The sequence below is a fragment of the Papio anubis genome, chromosome X (assembly GCF_008728515.1).
Source record: "Papio anubis isolate 15944 chromosome X, Panubis1.0, whole genome shotgun sequence".
NCBI classification, from domain to species: Eukaryota; Metazoa; Chordata; class Mammalia; order Primates; family Cercopithecidae; genus Papio; species Papio anubis.
In genome coordinates this window covers 127,831,172-127,854,356 of record NC_044996.1, presented here as the reverse complement: position 1 = coordinate 127,854,356, position 23,185 = coordinate 127,831,172, and the positions used below count along the sequence as shown (strand labels likewise).

Genomic DNA, 23,185 nt, shown 5'->3' with positions numbered 1-23,185 from the left:
GAGGAATTCTACTAAACCTTCAAAGTCCAGATGTTCCCAATGCTCTTTAAATTGTTTAAGAGCATTGAAAATGAAGCAAAACTTCCCTATTTATTTTATGAAGCAAGTATAACATTGACACCTAAACTGATAAAGACAGTCCATAAAAAAGAAAGATGAGTACAGACCAATATCACTTATGATTATTGATTCAAAAATACTAAATTCAACATTAGCAAACAGAATATAACATCACAGTAGGAGATTAATATGCTGTGACTAAATGGGATTTATTCTAGGAATGGAAGGTTGGTTCAATATTATGAAATCTACTAGTATCATATATCATATTAACAGATCTAGGAGGAGAAAACCTATATGGTTAGCTCCTTTTATACTGGCTAAGCCTTAAACAAAATTCAATATCTATTTTTAATTAGAAATGCCTCTAATGTTTCCATACATATATATGCCTCTCTCTCTCTCTCTCTCCCTCTCTCTCTCTATATATATGTATATGTATATATATCTAATGTTAGAGAAACCCCCATTTACAGCAATAACAAAGAAGACTAAATACTTAGGAATTAATTTACCAAAAATGTGTAAAACTTTTATGAGAAAAACTTTAAAGCACTCCTTAAAGACACAAAATTAGACTTTTTCAAATAGAAAGACATCTCCCTGAAAAAGGAAACCTAGCCCTACCAGACATTAAGATATATTTAAAGCCTCTACAGTTACAATATTGTGGTATTGGCACATGAATAGACAGATGTATCAGTAGAATAAAACACAAAGTCCAGAAGGAGACCAGAGTATATATAAAAACATTCAATAAAGGCAACATCACAAATAACTGAGGCAAGAGATGGAGTTTTTTAATGATGCTGGAACAACTGCATAGCCATTTGGTGAAAGGAAAAATTTGATCAGTGTTTCTCAACCTCAGCACTGTTGACAAATAATTTTTTGATAAATACCTCTTAAAAATTGAGGGATAAAGAAAAGAGCAAAACCTTGGAAGAAAAATTGAGGAAAAGATGTGAACAGACAATTCAGAAAAAATATAGATATGTTTCTTCAACTGAAGAAAAATTGTTTAAGCTCACTCTCAATTAGAAATGCAGGCCGGAGCATTCTGCAGCCTGTAATCCCAGCATTTTGGGAGGCTCAGGTAGGAGGATCACTTGAGCCCAGGAGTTTGAGACCAGCCTGGGTAACATGGTGAAACCCCATCTCTACAAAAAAATGCAAAAATTAGCTGGGCCTGATGGGGTGTGCCTGTAGTCCCAGCTACTCAGGAGGCTGAGGTGGGAGAATCACTTGAGCTTGGGGAGGTTGAGGTTGCTGTGATCACACCACTACACTCCAGCCTGCATGACAGAGGAGACTCTGTCTCAAAAAAAAAAAAAAAAAAAAAAAAAAAAGGAAGAAAGAAAAGAAAAAAAAGAAATGCAAACAACACTGAGATTCCACATATTACCTATTAGACTGGCAAAAATTAAACAATATAACAATGTATTCTGTTAGTGAAACTGGAGAAATAAGCACTCTCATACATTGCTGGTGGAAATTCAAACGTGGTCCAACCTAACTGAGGGCAATTTGGCAATATCTAACCAAACTACATATGCACTTACCTTCTGCTTCTGCAATTCTACTAAAGATACACCTCCAGTAACACAAAAAGGTTATTTATTTCAGCATTGCTAACAATTACAAGATGTTGGAAACAACCCAAATACCTATACATAGAAGAGTGATGGAGTAAAAGCAGCAGGAAGACCTTTATGAACTGATAAGGAGTGATTTCTAAGACATACTCTTAATTGAAAAAGGCAAAGCCCAAAAAAGTGTCCACAGTATGCTACCCTTCACTTTAGAAATAAGGGTATATAGTCATATAGCACATAATAACATTTCTGTCAACAACAGACTGCATATAGTCTGTTGGGCCCATAAAATTATAATGTCATATTTTTGCTGTACCTTTTCTATGTTTACCTGTGTTTAGATACACAAATACTTCACATTGTTTCACAATTGCCTACTGTATTCAGTACAGTAACATGCCATACAGATTTGTAGCCTAGGAGCAATAGGCTCTACCATATAGCCTAAGTACGTAGTAGGCTGTACCTTCTAAGTTTGTGTAAGTACACTCTAAGATGTTTGCACAAGAAAATTGCCTGAGGACGTATTTCTCAGAATGCATCCCAGTCATAAGTGATCTATAACTATATAAGAAAATATACAAGTAGCCACTTATTTGGATAAAAGAGTCCATTCTGCTGTGACACAACATATGCATCCCTAAAACTCTCCACACTATGCAAAATTGCACAATAAAAAACAAAGGGCTTATGGAGAAAATGAAGTTAGGGGCACAACACTCAAAAATTTCTTCCATGACCACACACACACACACACACACACACACACACATACACACAAATAGGAACCTAATAAAATACAATAGCACAGTTTTACACATTGTAAATGGTTAAAAATACACAAATACTGCAATAAATTGGCACTTCACCCAAAAAAGTCCTGGAGTTGGCTGGGAGTTGGGCAACAGAAGGGCCACAGCTTATGAGTTACTGGGAAGGACAGGATGGAAGGTTACCTGAAACCGGAGGGAAGGTCATAACACCAGGTGTGGGCAGGTGTGGCTCCTAATATATGGAGTGAACTGAGGTAGCGGGTAGATACTTGATATGTGTGTGTGTTATGTACTCTTATGCAGCTCAGTTCGGCTGTGTGCAGTTGCTGTGTTCATCTAGAGAGTCTCACATTATGCTCAAACGTGAATACCTAAGATATCTTAGATATTCACGTGATACCTAAGATATCAATCACATTGGAACAAATTTGAATCAATATCAATCACATTGATATTGATCACAGTGGAACAAACTTGAACTTTCAAAACATGCATTATAATGAAATTGACTGTACAGGAAGGATAAACCAAAAATAAATGAGATGGATTTCCCTACAGGGGATGAGTGGGAGTGGGGTAGAAAAAATGGGGGGATGGGATGGTGGTGGCAGGTTCAAGGGGGATGGCATTTCTCTGAGTATATTTTTTGGGTTATAGCTCAGGTAATGTTCTATATATCCCCCCATAAATAAATAATTATCATCAACCAGGATGTGAGGAGAACCCCAAATGGAAAACAAACAGCACCACATAAACCTAACTACATTACAAATGAATAACAACCACCCTGAAAGAGGTGGGGAAGAAAATAGCTAACCTTTAATAACTTTGGAAAGTAGTATTTTTGTTTCATTTTAACCACAAATATTTATTGATAGATTAATGAATATAGTTTTAAATGGAACAGTAAGGCATAATTGTGGATTAAAACACCTTGCTTCATGCCTGTAATCCCAGCACTTTAGGAGGCTGAGGCAGGCGGATCACTTGAGGTTAGGAGTTTGTTCGAGACCAGCCTGGCCAACATGGTGAAACCCATTCTCCACTAAAAATACAAAATTAGCCAGTTGCGGTGGCAGGCACCCATCAATCCCAGCTACTCAGGAGGCTGAGGCAGGAGAATCACTGGAACCTGGGAAGCAGAGGTTGCAGTGAGCTGAGATTGCACCACTGCACTCCAGCCTGGGTGACAGAGTGAGACTCTGTCTCAAAATGAAAACAAAACAGCTTGCTATACAACCAAAAGGGGAAAGTCATATACTTAGGAATTTTAAATATGCAAGTCAAAGAGCCTTTGAGGTACCCCACAGATGACTATCAGATAATTCTTCCCTTTTATACAATTCCTGTATTACATCACTTGATCTCAAAGTCAAAATTATACTTTAAAAGGAATTCCTCATTCTTTCACATTCATTCACACTTAAGTCATCCCACCTGGCCACTCCCCTGATTCCCACCCCTTCCCCATCCCTTGAAGGTGGTATTCTTTAGCCATTCCCTTCCTGAATAATTGTGTGGGTCAGGCGCGGTGGCTGATACCTGTAATCCCAACACTTTGGGAGGCTGAGGCTGGTGGATCACTTGAGCTCAGGAGTTTGAGACCAGCCTGGGCGACATTGTGAGACCCCCGTCTATAAGAAAAAAAAAAAAGAAAAGAAAAGAAAAGAAAAAACAGCCAAGCATAGTGGCGCACACCTGTAGTCCTAGCTACTCGGGAGGCTGAGGTGGAAGGATCACTTAAGCCCAGGAGGCAGAGGCTGCAGTGAGCTGAGATCATGCCACTGCACTCCAACCTGGGTGATACAGCAAAACTGTGTCTCAAAAAAATAATAAAAAAAGTAATTGTGTGTAAGTTTTCCTTCCTAAGCAAGGAAGCAAGCAAACAAGTAAGCAATGAGTCAGAGAAAGTCCACCAAGGACAGATTTATGAATGAAGAGACTTACACAGACAGATGTTAGGATGACAACAACCTGATTACCTGATTCAATGAAGTCTAAACTAAGCTGACTCTAGCAAAGAAGCTGCACTGGCTTGCTCAGAGGCCTATCATTCCACCTCAGATTGGCCACAAATGCGAGACCATGTTTCTAAGGCATTAGCAGTGGTCTACATGAGGAGCCAGGAGGCTCCTCAGCCAGGCGGCTGATGCTACAATACATTTGATGCTTTAGACCACCATTAGGAGCTGACTATAGCTTCCAGCATAATCATTTGCCCCATGTAAAATCCTTCAAGATACTGAGGACAATCTTTAAATCTCAGATAGGATCAATTAGGAATTTCCTTAACAGTAATCTATTTGGAAATGTGAAGTGGAAAGCATTCCAGTGCACATAACATTGAGGCATAAACCATGCTGCAGAGGTGTGAATGCAGGAGGCTCAATAGGGTGCCCAGCCTCCTTGTTCAAAAAGCCATGAGAAAGCCCCCAGGCATATTGTCAGAGCAGCCATTGTGGTGGCGATGGTGTCCCCAAACTAAGCAAATCAGCAGGCATATGGCTATTTTCTGAAGAACCAACACTGCACTAACAAAAGTAGCCATGTAGATATGTGTGTGGAGAATCACAGGCCAGAGAAAGAGAATGACCTGGGCAAGCCACCTAGAACACTTGGTTGTACACCTTGCGCCTTTCAAGAAGAGCATCTCCACTAGGTGCAGTGGCATGTGTCTGCAGTCCCAGCTACTTGGGAGGCTGATGCAGGAGGATCGCTTGAGCCCAGGAGTTGGAGGCTGCGGTGAGCCATGATGACACCACTGTACTCCATCCAGCCTGGGTGACAGAGTGAGACCCTATCTCTAAAAAAAATTAAAAATTAAAAAAAAAATTTTTTTTGAATTAAATTTTTTTTTTCAATTAAGAGTATGTCTTAGAAATCACTCCTTATCAGTTCATAAAGGTCTTCCTGCTTCTTTTACTCCATCCAGGCTGGATGGAGTGCAGTGGCGCCATCTCGGCTCACTGCAAGCTCCGCCTCCTGGGTTCACACCATTCTCCTGCCTCAGCCTCCCGAGTAGCTGGGATTACAGGCGTTTGCCACCACACCCAGCTAATTTTTTGTATTTTTAGTAGAGATGGGGTTTCACTGTGTTAGCCAGGATGGTCTCAATCTCCTGACCTCATGATCCGCCCACCTCAGCCTCTGAAAGTGCTGGGATTACAGGCATGAGCCACCGCGCCCTGTCAAAATTTTTTAAAAGAAAAGTATCTCTATCAAGCAGACCTTTGATGACTGACTGGGCAGAATGGAGGGGACCAAGAGATGGTCACATTGTTCTGAGAGAAGTGCTGGTCCCTGAAAAGCTCACGGGGAGACAACATCCCAGAGTCCCATTTATGAGTGAAGGTAAATAAAAACTTCCAGACCACAGAACTTTCTTGCCAAGTCAGAAATATATTCAATAGGCACAGCTTGGGGTTCCACGTGTAACAGAGGGAATTTGGGGGGTTAATAAAAAGCAGGGAGACTAAAAGACCAAGTGCAGTTGCTGCATTCACACCTCTGTTGGGTGACAGAAGCAGGAAGCAAAGGACATAGGGACAAGATTGAAGGAGCATGCGGAAGCCTACAGTCTAGTCCAGTGAATTAGCTTGGCATGGTTCCTCCTCTCACTTTCTCAGACTGGATGGACATGTGGCGTCAGCAGCAGAAGAGTGGAGATAACATTTAGAAATGGAGAACCGGTGAATTCAGACTGAAGAGAAATAGACTGGGTGTACTATTCTGTAATGCCCTGTTTGCATCAAAGGCAGGCTTGTGTTGACCAAGCACATCTGGAGTTGTCATGCATCAATAGTAGCATTTTGGGAGATGGGGCATGATGGGGTATAGGTGGGGCTGGTGGACAGGAGGACTCTCAAGTTCCAGTTGTTAAATACTAGAGAGTATGGAACAGTTTAGTCTCAGTTCTTTAGTCAAGAAATCAGATGTTCATTTTCTGTTCTATGTCCACCTTCTCCAAAAACTTAAAATATCCTGTGAAAGATATTGCATCATCCCCATCCCAGTTAGCCTCCTGGATGGTTCTGTCTGTGATAATGCCCAGTCGCTCATCTGAGTTATTCCCTCTGACCATCATGCACAGCTCCTGTAACAGCTCACTGCAGATGTTGTCTAACATCTATCCAAATCATATAATTAAAAAGCAAAGTGCAGTTTGTTGCTTCAGCTGTCAAGTGGTTCTGGTCCATTCACATCTTTGCTCCTTTTGTCATCATCAATGGGTCAGAAATGAGCCAAGGTTCTTATGAATCCACAGAAGTTCACCTGGTCCTCCCCATCTTAACCAAGTGACCAAAGTTAATATCACCAGTAAGGGAACACACCTGTACATGGACCTCCTGATGTGATGCATTGAGATAACACTTCTGTGAGAGACCCTTGTCAAAAAATATGTTGCCTCAATCTAATCATGAGAAAACATCTGACAAACCCCAACTGAAGGACACTCTATAAAATAATTGACCAGTACTCTTTGAAAATACTAAGGTCATGGAAAACAAAGACTCACGCCCATAATCCCAACACTTTGGGATGCTGAAGTGGGAAGACTGGCTGAGCTCAGGAATTTGAGACCAGCCTGGGCAACATAGCAAGACCTCATCTCTACAAAAAAAAAAAAATTTAAACTTAGCCAGGCATGGTGGTATATGCCTGCGGTCCCAGCTACTTGGGAGGTGGAGATGGGAGGATTGCTTCAGCCTGGGAGGTCGAGGCTACAGTGAGCCATGATTGCATCATTGCACTTCTGCCTGGATGACAGGGCAAGACTCTGTCTCGAAAACAAAATAAAACAAAAATGAAGGGGACTGAGGAAATTTGACAACTGAATGCAATGTGCAATCCTGGATTGGATCCTGGTTGAGGAAAAAAGCATCAATGGGAAAACTGACAAAATTTAAATAAGGTTAATAGATTAGTTAATAGTATTTATCAATGCTAATGACGGGGTTTCAACAGATGTACTATGGCTATGTAAGCTTTTCCATTAGGAAAAGCTGAGTAACGAGTAATGGGAACACTCTGCTATTTTTACAACTTTTCCTTAAGTCTAAATTATTTCAAAATAGATACACACACACACACACACACACACACACACACACACACAGTTGGCACCATAGACATTTCACAGTTTCTGGGTTGGCACTTACACCCCTAGTGCTTCTGATGGATATATGACTTCAGGTGAAGGTGAGTTCACCCAAGAAATGCTTAGTGCAGAACTTCTTTAGTTTATATAACAAAATCTAGAAGATCGCAGAGAATCTGATCTAAGGTGATTAAAAGCTGTCATGGTATTGAGCACTTCGGCTCCGCGCACACTGTCACAGCATAGATTCCCATTTCAGACTATGGAATCAATTAGCCATAGCAGTTCACCCTTACCCGCTGCTGAATGGAATGTTCAGCTCATTGGTTCTCATCAGTCATGTCTTTCAGTCCAGGCCTGGATCTGCAAATACTTGGGACATGCACTTGCTCTTCCCTTTCGCAAGCCTAAGGCAGACATTCCTATTCAATTACAGCACTGTCTTCCACTGAGTCCACACAGTCACTACTCACCAGGGTTAGTACTTGAGTTGGAACATCTCCTTTTTCTGCTTTCACTCTGCAGTAGAGTCCATGAGGACCCTTGAAGTCCAAGTCCCTGCTTAGATTCTGTTATCTAGACAGATAAGTAAGGAGGTCACCCTTCCTTAAATGTAGTGGGATGCCAGCAGTCTCAACAAGTTTTCCTCTCCAAGCCTCATCAGAATGATCAAGGGGTGGGATATCTGATGGTCTCTATGGCAGTGGATGAAGATACTTGGTATGAGATGGAGCCCCTATGGCAAAAGTTGATTTGGTTCCAGAGGAACACTAAGACCTAAATCCTCATCATCAGGATCAACAGTGAATTCATTTCAACATATTGCCTTTACAGTTGTACTGTTTGCCAGACTTGATAAAATTAGCCAGGAATAAAATATCAGGGATTCTTTGTCATTTCACAGCCTGATAATCCAGGGATTTTAAAATAAAAGACTGATGTCAAATCAAACTTTTCTTTTTAGCAAGGATGTGTCTTTGAAGGGCAGGGGACATTCCAACTGCCTTACTGGGAATGAAATGAAGGAAGTCACTCAAACTAGGACCCAGACCGTCTTAGTCATAGTTCAGAGCTATAAACAATGACCATGTTTACTCTCCCATTTTCTATCAGGAAGAAAAAAATGAGTCTTATGAGAAAGCAGCTTCTGAGAAGAATCAAAGTAACTTACAGGGGAGCTAGCCAGGAGAGAAGGTCAAAGACCAGAGCTGGCAGGAAGGGTGTTTCAATAGTACTTGACCAAGAGATAAAGACCTTCTCACTGCCTTGTTCTCTTTCCTATCCCCAGCCCTGTCTTCTGTTGTTCATCCTCTTCCATCCTTCCCTTTCTCTGTGGGTTCATTTAAGATTTTCAGTTTTCCATTTGTTTACAATAGAGTTGGGATTGAGAAACGCTGATCAAGCCTTGCCTTTGCTATATAAGAGTTAGATGTATCCAGACTTGTCCTAGACAAATCTATTTTACCTTTATAAATTGTCTTCATATGTCTTCATAAGCTCTCTCAAAAGTATTCTGTTGTTTTATGACCTTCTGTCTAAAATGGTTCTGTCCATCCAAATTAAATCTTTCTTGCTTCGGCTTAGGTGTTCTCTGTATCTCAGATAATTTGCTCCTTTAAATCAGTTAAGAAAAATACTAACTTTGCTATGCGAATCTTTGACATACAAATTCTTCTCTGATCCCAAACCTTCCGTTTTTCCGTTCTGCCCAAAGAAATAAGTTCAAATCCTTAGCCCAACTCTCCAGACTCTCTATAGTTGGGTACTAACTTACCTTTCCGGGTGGATTTCCCATAAATCCTTTGCACAGACTATAGACCTCAGCCAACCCAAACTACACATGCTTCTCCAGAAAACCTCCTGTACTCTCGAAACAATATCTCCACCTGAAATGCCCTTTCTCCCACTGTTTTCTCATTTATTCCTTCATTTTGAAAAAAAAAATTAACTGAGTGCCTACTATTAATAAGTACTAGAAGGATACAAACATGAATGATACATAATCTGTTTCATCCAGAGTACATGGAGACTAGAGGCAATTCTATTGTATTGACTTGAAAGTGTGAATGCCTAACTGGTGTGTGGTGTTGGAATGGGGTGGGGTGGCAGGATTAAACTTCGTGGAAAATGTAGTATTTGAGAAGGCCTTGGAGGATGGGGTAGAATTTTGATGTGAACACTGGGAGGAAAAGGATTATAGACCGAGGAAACCGTAAGAGTCAGGAGATGGAGTGTATACACGAGTTCAAATACTTTGCTTTGGCTGGTGAGAAAAGTGGTGTGTCAACAGAGGGCACTGGCTATAATGCTTCAGTAGGCCAGATCTTGAAGGATCTTGAATGCCAGACTAGAAAGTTTGAATTTATTCCATAAGCCTAGCAAATTATTGAAGGGTTTTGGGCACAAAAATAACAATGACCTGAAGAAGCTGTGCTTTATGACAATGTCAGGGTATGTGTGTATAGGATTAATTTCCTGAATCTCTAGAGATTGCTTTTTGGTTTAGTAGAGAGAGGAGTGTTTGATGTTAGTGTCAGGTATAAGATTGCAGAAGTGGTGATGCCTATATACCTCCCATTTAACTCACCTGTTTGGTCTTTGGAGAAGGGAGATGGATCTTGGAGATTGGCTATAAACAGCTGGTGACTTTAATTGTATCTTCTGTTCAGATGTGGTATTTTTCTTGAAGTAAATCAGCACAACACCTGGCCTGTGGAATGATACAGCTATTGACCACAACAAATTCTTTTCTCCTCTATACCCATTTTCAAGGCTAACCAGAAGCAGTTTGCTTTTAAGATCATTTCAGTTCTCCTCTCTGCCATAACATAAGCTGCAGAGATCATTGTCATGTTGACTCCCCACATCACGCTGGTTCATATTGTCCTGATTGGACTCAGAACAGGAAGCAGCAAGGACCTTAGATACCTTAGTCAAGAGCAAGCCAGAGGGTAAAAGCCTGGTTCCATGTGGTTTATCAGTCAGGCTCCAGTCAGGAAAACAGAAACCACACCAGCTATTTTCACAAAAGGAATTTAACATAGGGACATTATTATTACAAGACTAACAGGGCAAATGGGAAACAGGTGACACTGAGATAGTAACAGCAGCAAGAAGCTAACACTCCCAGGGCTGGAGGAATGGAAGGAAGGGGTTGGAGTTATTGGAGCAGCCTGCAGTACTAGAACTCAGACCTCTGGAGAGTAACCATGGCCTGGCTGGTGCTGGTGCCTCAGGAGCTCTGGAGCTCAGAAGCTTCTGAGGAACTGGGACCCAGACCTTCGAGTAGGGAGTGCTGCCTGCCAGGTGCTAATGCATCAGAAGCTCCGAAGAAGGACCACACACAGCTGGAATCTAGAAAGGGGTACTAGACGGCTGGGTCTGACTAGCATCTCTGACGGGGGCCATAATGAGGCTGGTTCTGGGAGTGAGGAAACAGATGAGGGCTGAAACCAATTGCCATAGCTGGGGGCAAAGGACCACTGCTGGGATGATGCTAACAGAAACAGTGAGTGCCAAGAAGTAAGTCCCTTCTTCCTCTTCCAGCCTTCTGATCTCCCTCTTGCACTCCCACTGAAAGAACCTAACAGGGAGGAGCTGGCAAGGAAGAAATGTTTGCAAAGTCCCAGCAGGGCACAGAATAGGTTCAGAACTGAGAGACAATAGCTTAATAGCCAGCACAATAGCTAATGAAAACATTAACCAATGAGTCTGGTTCATATTAAATACCGTGAGAAATAAAGAAAATTCCTTACTACAGTTTAGTTTTGGAATTCTTTCTTTCTCTTTTAAATATTTACCTGGCAGTGGAACTGTCAATAAAAGTACTTGTCTATACATATCATTACAGAATATTCTCAGGTTGACATTCTGTTGCATGCCTGAGACTTTTTTCACTGTTCAAAATATAGGCAGACAATGGAACACTACTCACAATAAAAAGGAATGAATTATTGATAAACATAACAACTTGGATGGATCACAAAGGCATTATTCTGGGTGAAAGAAACCAGTCTCAAATGGTTACCTAGTGTATAATTCCATTCATATGACAAAAGACAAAGCCACAGAGATGGAGAACAGATTAGTGGCTGCCAGGGGTAGAGGTTGGGGGAGGTTGCGACTATAACAGAATACCACAGGGGAGTTTTGGGGGGGGCAATAGAACAGTTCTATGTCCTGATTGTGGTCGTGGTTACAAGAGTCTATACATGTGCTAACATTAATAGATTTGTACTCAAAACAAATAAAAAGGGAAAAACAGTAAAGGCAGAATGTGCATGGTTTATGTGTGAGGTCTTACATTTTTTGCTTTTTAAAAATTTGCAGTAATGAGGTCAAGTATGGCTCTACTGAGCTTCAGCCACAGCTGGCCTGAGTTAGCAGTGCAAAGGTTCCCTTGGAGTGGGCCTGAGTGTGTGTGACATTTCTGCAGTTACCACACACCTCTGACTCCCCCAGCTGAGGGCCATAGAGGAGTGCTCCTATCACTTCTGGGCTGTTCTGTTGACTCACACTGCCAGCTTCTCTGATATGAGTGAGGGTATTTGCACTGTTTGTAGGAGTTCAAAGATTCTTTCTTCCCTGCACTTCAAAGCCTGGCCTGCCTTTTCCTTACTCATGTCTTTTATTTGGTTCTAGCAACCTTTGAGGGTTGATGGAACTGAGTGGCCCTTGGCAGTGGCTCCACTAATTGGCCAAGCTGACCACAGGGAATGAATAAGATACTGGCATCAACATCACAGTGATCATGGTCCAGTGGGCCCTGTTTTGTGTTCTTGACAGTACAGAGCAATTCCTGGGAATAAATGACTGTGCTGACCAGCCAGCAGGAAGCAGTCTCCATCCTGGGTTCCCTTTAGCCCTCTTTTCCATTCATGTGGGGACTATTTTCCACAAATGTTCCAAAATATAATTGTGTTATGCTTTGCACATTTAAAATGCTTCATTAATAGGATGTGATTAAACAAAGTGTTCTTGAACTTTAGCATATATAAAATTATTTTGCATTCCATTACCCTAAGAATTTTTGTTCCATTACAGCTGAGATCAAAAGGAGAGAGAGAGATGCTTTGCAGTCACATACTCTCTTTCAGAAAGCCTCTTTTTGGGTGAAAACTGCACCATTGTCATCGCCATTCAAGCTTTGCTCACTAGGGAGAGTTGTCACACCCCAAACATCTACCAACAGGATAGGATTTAAAAATGAATGAGCATGTACTCTTTTTGTGTCTTGGCTGCTTTTGCTACATATACTTTTTTGAGATTGATGTTATTGTGTAGTTTTCCATTGTATGAATATAGGATTGCACAATCTGTTTATCCATTCTGCTGCTGGGAGATGTTTGGGTTGTTTCTAGTTGTGGGGTATTGTTTGTTTGTTTGTTGGCTTTTATGAATAAAGGTACTATAAGTTTTATAAGTATTTTATAAGTATTTTTGTGCAAGTTTTTTTGTGGACATACTCATTTTTCTTAAGTCTATATACCTGAGATGGAATTAAAGGGTATATATATATATATGTTTAAGATTGTATACTGCCAAATAGTCTCCAAAGCTACACCATTTTACACTCCCACCAGCATTTATGAGAGTTCCAGTTGCTCTACATCTTTGTCAACATTAAGTGTATTAATATTTTTCATCTTAGCCCCTCTAGTCCACAGTGTGGTTTTCTTTTGAATTTTCCTGATGAGCGATGATGTCAAGCACCTTAATATATGCTTATTGGCCTTTTGTGTCTCTGTGTGTGTATATATATATATACACACACACACACACACACACACACACACATATATATATATACACACACATACTTTTTTTTTTTTTGCAAAGTGTCCCTCAGGAGAATCAAGAAAGTGGTGATAGCTATATCTCTCAGGGAAAGGAAGTAAAGCATGATTTGGAAAAACAGACTTATTAATAAGAGGATATTCCCCAGGCCTGAATAATAATGCTTTTTGTGTTTTAAATAAATATTAATGTATATAGTGGTTAGAGAAAGAACTCAGTAGGCACCTGTTCCCAAATATCCCTCTCCACAACCATTACCCAGAACTTCGCCACAGTGACTGGAATAAATCACTGTGGATTGGGTTTTTTATGATGTGTTGTCAGCACCCTAATAAGGGTGCATTTGTGGGCTTCTTTCTAGCCTTGAAGCTGGCTGAAAGGTTAGTGTGAAGGGTTTGGGCACTTGGGGTTAAGGATGGCATGCCAGGTGGGAGTGCTGCATTCAGGTACTTTGGGTAAGCATGAAGGCTCTGACTGCCGAGGAGAGAGTGGTGGCAAAGGACAAACCCAGAGAGGGAAGAAGGCCTAAAACAGAGAAAGCATAGGATGTGCCTTAAACTTCTGCCTACCTCTTCATTGTGTTTACCCATGATTGTTCACCTTGATGAATGTTGGAGTTGAGGAGAGGGGAAGGGGGAAGCACAGGGTGAATGTAGAATGATGTTACTAAACATGTTTGGAAGATAAGAGCACAGTGCCAGCCTTTGGGAGACTTTGAGACAGTCTCAAGGGAATAAAAGTACTACATAATTGTAGCAACAAGAATGACATGTGAAGAAGGCATTGTCAGACTTCTTGAAGCCTTTGAGAAAGATCAAAGCAGTTCATATTTATGTACGACACATCCACAAACACTCCTGCACAGGAAAAGCTGAGGCCAATAGGACATAGTATGTGCAAAAATGCAAGGATTTGGCTTAAGGACAAACAAGCCCCATGGTCGAGTGAAAATAAAAGCCCATATCGTCTCACTAGAAACCCAGTGTGGTTTGCAATGGACATCTTTGCAGTAAGGTCTCATTCTTGTTTTCAAATGTAACACAGCATCCAGCCTCCAGTAAATATTTTTCATGTTTAAGACAGCATGATAGCAATAAATCAGCTCTGAAAGTCAACTGCTATAAGTGCCATGTGGTATCAGTTAGATCACAAACCAAAGCCAATTTTTCAAAACATTTCCTGCTGGAATACCCACAACATTTTAACAGATGTCTTTTGGAAAGTTTCGAAGGAAAATAAGCCCCCATCAGCATATAAAATAAAACCCAAAAGAAAGTAAAATATGGAGTGGAGGGATTATTTTTCTTTTGGTAGTAAGAGAAAGATTGGGGATCATCTTGAAACCTTTGGGGAAGTGCTTGTTCATAGCCATAAAAGGGGAGAAATGAACTTTTCTCACACACATACCTCAAGAAAGACTGGGGTTTGAAAAATCTTCCTTCATTATATACCAAAGACATTTATTTGGCTGCTTTTGAGCATAATGTTTGTTATTTAGCATTCTGAACACTGGTCATAAGTATAATTCTGGCTTTTGTTGAAGCAACTCATGGGAAGCTAGGAAAAGGATTTGAGGATATGGCTGATGAGGCCAGCAGGGGTAGAGATGGAGTGAAAACATCAAAAGAATCATCTTTTGTCAGGGACAAGATGGGCATGGCTGGTAGTTGCTGATTCTAAAATGCTGCAAGTTGGAGTCTGAGGCTTCTCAAAATCAGTGGTAGAAGGGCCAGAATAGGAGTCTGGAAAAAGAGGAGGAAATCACTCTTTTTTTTTTTTTTTTTTTTTTTTTTTTTGCATTTTTCTTCAACGGTTTATTATGAAAAATCTCAAATGTACAGAGAAGTTGAAAGACTTGTACAGTGAATATACATATACCCATGAGGGAGAAATTATTTTTAACCTGACAGTTTGTTTCCACTGGGGCCAATTTTGATCCACATCAAATAAATGATCTTGAACGAACGAATGAATAATTGAATGAATGAATGCCTAACACTTCTCCTACCATGCTTATTCTGGGGAAACCAAAGTTGTTCACTGCCACTCTTGTACTGAGTGATGATTCCACAATCAGGAGTCCCCTGTGGATCTGCTTCCATTATCTGTTGTTTTGGATGTTTCCTGCTCATGCTGTCTTATCTCCTCCTGTGTTTTGCTGTCTTTGACCTTGTACTGGATGTTGTACTGAAAAATTATATGTGGGTGGAAATAATTTGATGTTATTTCTCTAGAAGAGAATTTTTGTTTGCTTATGCCAGGCACGTGAGCATGTTAGCTGTACGACACATATTTATTGAGCACTGTTGAGGCAGAAAAATAGAGTTATGAACAAGAAATGGTTAGTCTTTCTCTGAATAAGCAACGGGATTCATTTAAACAGTTGTGGAAGAATAATTTACTTCATATAAGTTTGATCAGCATCCAGCTTTCCCTAACCTTATCCATCAGCACCCATTAAGGCATGGCAGGCTGAGCCATGCAGAGATGACCTGAGGTAGCAGTTCTCTTGCAGTTGTATTTCTTAGATAATTTAGAAAAAAATATATATACTATGAACTGATTATTGCATTCATCATATAAACAATGTAGTCAGAAATATTCAGAACAATCTTACTTCTTTTGACTAAACATCCAGGAAAGAGGATGCTTTATTTTATTTTTAAGGTTTTTTAAAAAATGTTTCAATAGTTTTTAGGTACAGGTGGTTTTTGATTACATGAGTGAGTTCTTCAGTGGTGAATTATGAAATTTTAGTGCACCCATTCAACTGAGCAGTGTACACTGTTACCCAATATATAGTTTTTTATCCCTCACCTTGCTCCCAAAGTCCCCTGCCCCGAGTCCCCAAAGTCCATGATATCACTCTGTATGTCTTTGCGTCTTCATAGCTTAGCTCCCACTTATAAGTTAGAACATATGGTGTTTGGTTTTCCATTCCTGAGTTACTTCACTTAGAATAATGACCTCCAGTTCCATCCAAGTTGCTGCAAAGGACATTATTTTATTCCGTTTAATGACTGAGTAGTATTCCATGGTGTATATTTAACACATTTTCTTTATTCACTCATTGGTTGATGAGCATTTAGGTTGGTTCCATATTGTGCTGCTATAAGCATGCATGTGCAAGTGTCTTTTTCATATATGACTTCGTTTCGTTTGGGTAGATACCTGGTAGTGGGATGCTAGATCAAATGATAGTTCTACTTTTAGTTGTTTTTAAATTTTATTTAACTTTTATTTTAAGTTCAGGGTTACATGTGCAGGTTTGTTATATGGGTAAACTGTGTCATGTGGGTTTGTTGTACAGATTATTTTGTCACCCCGGTATGAAGTCTAGTACCCATTAATTATTTTTCCTAATCTTCTCCCTCTTCCCCTCTCTACCCTCCAATAGAACCCAGTGTGTGTTGCTCCCCTCTATGTGGAGGGCCCTCTAAAATACAAGACTAAGGCAGTTACTAATTAATGCCAGAAATATAACTGTATATTTATATACTTATAGCTCATTTTAATATTATAAACTTAAATACTCTGAATCTGCAGACCATCTGCAGGGACTCTAGAGCTTGTGTCTAAGTAGAGGAACCAAAGAACACAATCCTTCCACATCCAAGCTCCAGAGTACCTAGTTTCAACCCTCACAAGCTGGAGGTTGGAGCTACTATCAAAATAGTGGAGAGACCAATTAGCTGAGGAGAAATCTGCTATGGAGTGTAACCCAAGGAGACCTTAACTCTCCATCACAATGACCACAACTGAAAAGTTTGTGCTTTCTCTGGACTTGCCATCCTTAGTCATTGTTAGGTATGACCTCATGCTTATTTAATGGGGTTGGTGGGTTTCTCAAACAGATGAAAAACGAAGTCCACTCCTCACCCCTCACTCTTCAACAGGAGAGCTGACTTAGGAGATTTAAGACAAACTACCATAATGTATATATTAACATTAATATCATTAATATGTTTACTGACCTGCAGTATCTGACTATGAAATTTTTTGAAAATACTTCCATGAGACACCAAAGCTTTTAGTTTCTTTGAAGTAGGTTCCTTTCCCATGTAGGCTTTGTTATCAGGCTCCCTTTTTTCCTACTTACGTGAGCTTTCTCTCTCATTTACACACCCTGGTTTCTTACTTGAGACTTCCACGTCATTGTCTGTGGCTGATTTTTAGGAAAGAACCAGGTTAGTGTCTGAACTCGGACCACATATACCACATCTGTCAAAATGGTCACTTTCAGCGAGGGAGCCATAGACCCTACAAAATCATTAGTCTTAAATAAGATCTAGATCAAAGTTAACTGGGCCTGAGGAGGGGACATTTGCTTTGCTTTGAACATTAATGAGCAACTCTTTCAGTTAAAACTTAGAAAAATAGAACAGAATTAGAAACCAAGCTTTCCCCACAAAAACACATGTCTGCCATGGGCTTAAGAATAACGAGGCCCAGCGTCAGAGGAAGCAAGTATCACTGGCAGTTTCCTCTACTTGTTTCCACCTGTTTGCATGAAGATGATAAGTCCCTTGGATTCTGAGGAATTTGCTTCCTCCTGAGATCTTCAGCATTCCCCTTACTTTCCTCCCCCGCCCCCCACCCCCGCTCTAAGACAGAGTCTTGCTCTGTCACCCAGGTTGGAGTGCAGTGGTGCAATCTCGGCTCACTGGAACCTCTGCCTCCCAGGTTCAAGCAATTCTCCTGCCTCAGCCTCCCGAGTAGCTGGGATTACAGGCATGCGCCACTATGCCCAGCTAATTTTGTATTTTTAGTAGAGATAAGTTTCCACCATATTGGCCAGGCTGGTCTCGAACTCCTGACCTCAAGTGATCCGCCTGCCTTGGGCTCCCAAAGTGCTGGGATTACAGGCATGGGCCACTGTGCCTGGGTGCCCCTTACTTTCTTTGGGGTTCCCATCACTGCTAAAACACACAGAGACTATATCATTCGGGTGCACAAATATTTTGATGGGTTCTTACAGTGATGGATCATGGAAGACTGAAAGGCAAATCAAATGTGGCCCCTGACCTCCAGGAATTCGCAATCTAACAAATGAAATAGACACATCCAGGGCCAATTCCTGTTCCATTAAAGCCATGCTGTAAGATAAGTGCTATAATAGAGGCCCAGCTGAATCTAAAGCTGATATGGCTTAGAGTTTTAAAAGTTTCAATGGCCTTCTCAGTAGATCCTGAGGAGGGGATTCTGGTTACCAGATTATTCTCCAAATAGGACTGGCTATATCATTTGTGGGGTCCAGTGCAAAATGAAAATGAAGAATCCTTTACTCAAGAATTTCAAAACAGTGACAGCACAACCTGAAACCAAGCATGGGGGCGTTCTGAGTGCAGGGCCCTATGGGAATGCTACACAGATCACACACTCATGAAACTGGCCCTGTCTGCAAATGTGGTCTATGAATAGGAGAAAGAAGTAAATTTTGAGCAGTCTAGAGAAGGAAATTACACATAGAGAATTTTCTTTCAAGTAGTTCACAGGAAAATAAAATCACTCCAACAAAAGCAAATAATTCATTCTTCGCCAAATTAGCAAGTGGTGTTGGAATCTAAAAGATAACAAAGTTACAGTTTGCAAAGACATTTTCACAGATATTTCACAGCTACAAGGTAAGTACATTAATAATAATAATTGTTGTAGTAGTACCCGGCACTAATGTATAGAACTTATTAAGTGCCAGGATTCTTCTAAGTATATTACATATACTTTACTCATTTAATCCTCAAAACAGCACTGGAGGGAAAATTCTATTATTTCTCTGTATTACTACAGATGAGGAAACTGACCTTAGAGAGGTTGAGGAATTGCCCCTGGCCACACAGAAAATAAGTGGTGGAGGCAGGATTTGAATTCAGACAGTCTAGCTTCAGAGTCTGTGGTCTTAACCACTATTTATGCTACCTCTGAAAAAATAAAGATAGGAAGGAAGGGAAGGAGGGAGGGAGGGAGGTAGGAGGGAGGGAAGGAGGGAAAGAACGAAGGGAAGGAGAAAGGAAGGGAAGGAAGGAAGGGAAGGAGAAAGGAAGGGAAAGAAAAAGGAAGGAAGAGAAGGAAGAAAGGAAGGAAGGGAAGGAAAAAGGAAGGGAAGGAAAAAGGAAGGAAGAAAGGAAGAAAGAGAAGGAGAAAGGAAGGGAAGAAAAAAGGAAGGAAGAGAAGGAAGAAAGGAAGGAAGGGAGGGAAGGAAAAAGGAAGGAAGAAGGGAAGGAAGGGAGGGAAGGAAAAATGAAGGAAGGAGGGAAGGAAGAAAGGAAGGGAGGGAGGGAAGGAAAAAGGAAGGAAGAAGGGAAGAAAGGGAGGCAAGGAAAAACCAAGGAGGGAAGGAAGAAAGGAAGGAAGGGAGGGAAGGAAGAAAGGAAGGACGGGAGGGAAGGAAGGAAGGGAGGGAAGGAGGAAGGAGGGAAGAAAGGAGGAAGGAGGGAAAGAAGAAAGGGAGGGAGGGAGGGAGGAAGAAAGGAAAGGAAGGAAATTAGAAAGGAGGGAAGGAAAAAGGAAGGAAGAAGGAAGGAAAGGAAGTAGGAAGGAAGAAAAGGAGGGAGGAAAGTAAAAAAGGAAGGGAGGGAGGGAAGGAAGAAGGAAGGAAGGAGGGAGGGAAGGAGGGAGGAAAGGAGGAAGAAAGAAGGAAGGAAGGAGGAAGGAGGGAAGGAAGAAAAGGAAGTAGGAAGGAAGGAGGAAGGAGGGAAGGAAGAAAAGGAAGAAAGAAGGAAGGTAGGAAAGAAGGAAGGAGGAAGCAAGGAAGGAAAGAGGAAGGAAGGAAGAAGGAAGAAAGGAAGGAGGGAAGGAAGAAGGAAGAAAGGAAGGAGGGAAGGAAGAAATAAGGGAAGAAAGGGAAGGAAGAAGGGAAGATGGAAGGGAAGAAGAAAGGAAAGAAGAAAAAAGGAAAGAAGGAGGGAGGGAGGGAAGGAAGGGAAGGAAGGAGGAAGGAGGGAAGAAAAGGAAAGAGGGAAGGAAGGAAGGAGGGAAGGAAGGAAGGAGGAAGGAGGGAAGGAAAGAAGAAAGTTATCCCAGTATATTCTTTCATTAATATCATAGATTTGGCCTAACCAGTATACACTGTGTGTTGTGTGCACATTTTTAATTTTTTCTTTTTTTGCATTTCATGTTCATAGTTTAACAGCACCCGTTCGCCCTCCCCCACTGAGTGTTGCCACATGACCCCATGGAGTAGAAAGGTATTGGTTCTGAGAACATTCCTTCACAGCCCTATCCCACTCTGTCCAGACACTCTTCCTTGTTCCCTCTTTTAACTTTATGGAAAACTTTCTTGTTTCTAACTAACGGTTTTTCTTTAAAATTAATTTAAAAAGTGGTATTTTCCTAACTTGAATTAAATGTAATATAACTTAGACAGTCATGCCATTTGCCTTTTTCCCCCATTCACTGCCCCCCACTCTGCAAACTGCATCACCTAACACTACTCTTGGACTTTGTAGTCCGGCAGAGGAAACTTGTCCTATATTTAATTTATCAGAACTGTAAATGTTCAGCTTCTCAAATCAAAAAAGGAGAACAAGACAAACGGATTCTCTGGCAGCCGATCGTACTGTCACCATTAAATAAAAAGTGCTTTTGGCTGCTGGTCAGAGCCTGTAGTCAGGTCACTATCCTTTCAACACTTTGCAGTCCATTGTTATTCAAGGAAGGAATCGCCTACAAAATGAAGCCTCTGGTGGTGGGGGGTTTTCCTCTAGTGCTCATTCTCTCTCTTTGTCTCCCTCTTTCTCTCTGTCTCTCTTTCAATCAGTTTCTCTCTCTCTCTCTCTCTCTCTCTCTGCATGCACCAAACTTATTTTCTTTTTGGAAGTTACCTAGGAAACAAAGTCTTTTGTTCTCGAACTTTATTTGAGCTATTCGCTTCGCTGGGAATCTGCACAAAAGCTGAAGAGAGAAAGAAGGTTGCAATATTTTACTAAAACGTTCATGACGAACACATTTTTCCCAAGGGGGGAGTCATATCCTGTTGGGTGTGTTGGGGGATTTGCAGAAACCTCTGACAAGGTAAGTAAATGCCGGGGGTGAGTTTAGACAAGTGGCTCTGGAATCAGCTCTTTAAGGGGACTTGAGAACAGTTCGTTTGACAATAGGTGAAATCCTCTGAGTCAACAGGGCATGATACTTCCAAATGTAAAGATGGGAAAAATTTTTTTGATGATCCTAATTTTAGGACAGAATATTATTAAAGTCTTACTGGGATAAGAGCAAAATATATTTATTTTATACAGATACCCACCTTCCTCCAAATTGTGTAAAAAATAAATAAAACTAGGTTGAGTGGTAAAAACTGAGTCTTTTAATCATCTAGTTTAGAAACCCAACCCTGAAATCAAAACTGGGATGGAGCTTTTTAAATAATCTGGCCTAGGAGCCCAACCCTGAAATAAAAGTTAGACAATATTGATATGTATCAAAAGTTTGGATGGAGAATTTTCCAATGTCATATAGAAATCAAAGCCCGTAACTACACAGCTGGAGGAAACGTCTCGCACCACAAAGCTGAAAAGAAAATAAACTAGGACTGTTTTACCTTTCCTAATTTGAAAAATAAACTTACTGGAATATTTCTCCCCAGTAACAGGATGTGTATTTTCCACTATCGTTGGTGGGGGGAAATTCTTCACTTTTGCTTTTCCACGTGCATACAGTGTTCATGAAACTGAATTTTCTAAATGTTATTTTAAAATGCTGTAGTCCTGCAGTGAAATTAACTCCTCATGTTTTAATGTGGCTTCTCAGATTAGGTTGGCTTGTCCTTCAGGTATGTGTTCTGGAATGTCTCCCGACTCCAGGTTTTCTGAACCTTTTCACAGGCGTCTAACTCATCTTCTTCCTCTGATCCTAGTCATCTAGAGATCTCAAAACTTTTGATAGAAATTTATGGTGAGAGAGCTTAAAAGTTGATCTTTCATTGGAATAGAGACTCAGTTTTCTTTGGTGTAAAGTTTGCAGATTTCTGGCTACCTTGTCTCTCCTGTTAATTCCATTTAACCTGAGAAGCATGTTTATTTAGCCCATTTCTTTCCTTTTGTGTTGCTTGACTATTGAAATAATACTTGCAATTAGTTGTGCTTACTAACTATTTCTAGGAATTCTTCCTTTGTCCTAAGGGCCTATTTCTGACCTCATTTTTACTTCTCTAAACTAGGAAATTCCTTATATGTATGCTTATGTATAATCTATGATGGCTGAACCTGATTGTACTTTGTTTGCAGTCCCATCCCCCAGAGGATGAAGATACAGATGTCATGTTAGGGCAGAGGCCGAAAAACCCAATACACAATATCCCTTCTACACTGGACAAGCAGACCAACTGGAGCAAAGCACTACCTCTCCCAACGCCAGAGGAGAAGATGAAACAAGATGCCCAAGTGATTTCTTCTTGCATTATTCCCATCAATGTCACTGGTATCGTTCTGGCTTTTTCTTAGGGGCAGACGGGTCAGAATATTCTGTGTACGAAATATGTTCAAAATCTGTGCTGCTAAGAATACCATTTTGTAAACAAGTAATGCCTTTTTCATCAAAATACAAACCCAGAGGATGTTCGATATGCTTTTGTCAGGTTTTAAACATCAATTTACATGTTTTCCACTGGGCCACTTGTTATGTAAATTATGGACAGTTTCTTTTTGAAAAAAATCACCAAATAGCTCTTTGGCCATAGCTGACTGAAATAATGGAGAAGGCGGCAGTGATTAATCATATGATAATGATGTGTGGCACTGCAAGAAAGAAAACAGCAAACCCAGGCTTCTCAAACTGCAAGTAATGGTCCTGTAGGCCAACTAGAAAATCTGTTTTCATGCTTCCTTGGATGAAGGTAGGCTTTTTTAAAAAGACTGTTAAGACTTCTG

At 40.7% G+C, this 23,185-nt stretch overlaps 1 protein-coding gene across 2 annotated transcripts in view; it reads left to right on the top strand.

Moving 5' to 3' along the window:
- The window catches only part of NHS (NHS actin remodeling regulator), a 368,434-nt gene that overhangs the window by 330,690 nt on the left and 14,559 nt on the right, over positions 1-23,185 (top strand). Inside the window, exons 4-5 of one of the 2 annotated variants that reach the window (XM_021932794.2) lie at positions 20,444-20,506; positions 22,544-22,736. In XM_021932794.2, coding sequence (XP_021788486.2) covers positions 20,444-20,506; positions 22,544-22,736 — 256 coding nt within the window. Of the gene's footprint in view, positions 1-20,443; positions 20,507-20,580; positions 21,333-22,543; positions 22,737-23,185 lie in introns of those variants that run through there. The other variant, XM_009197269.3, reaches the window with a different exon arrangement.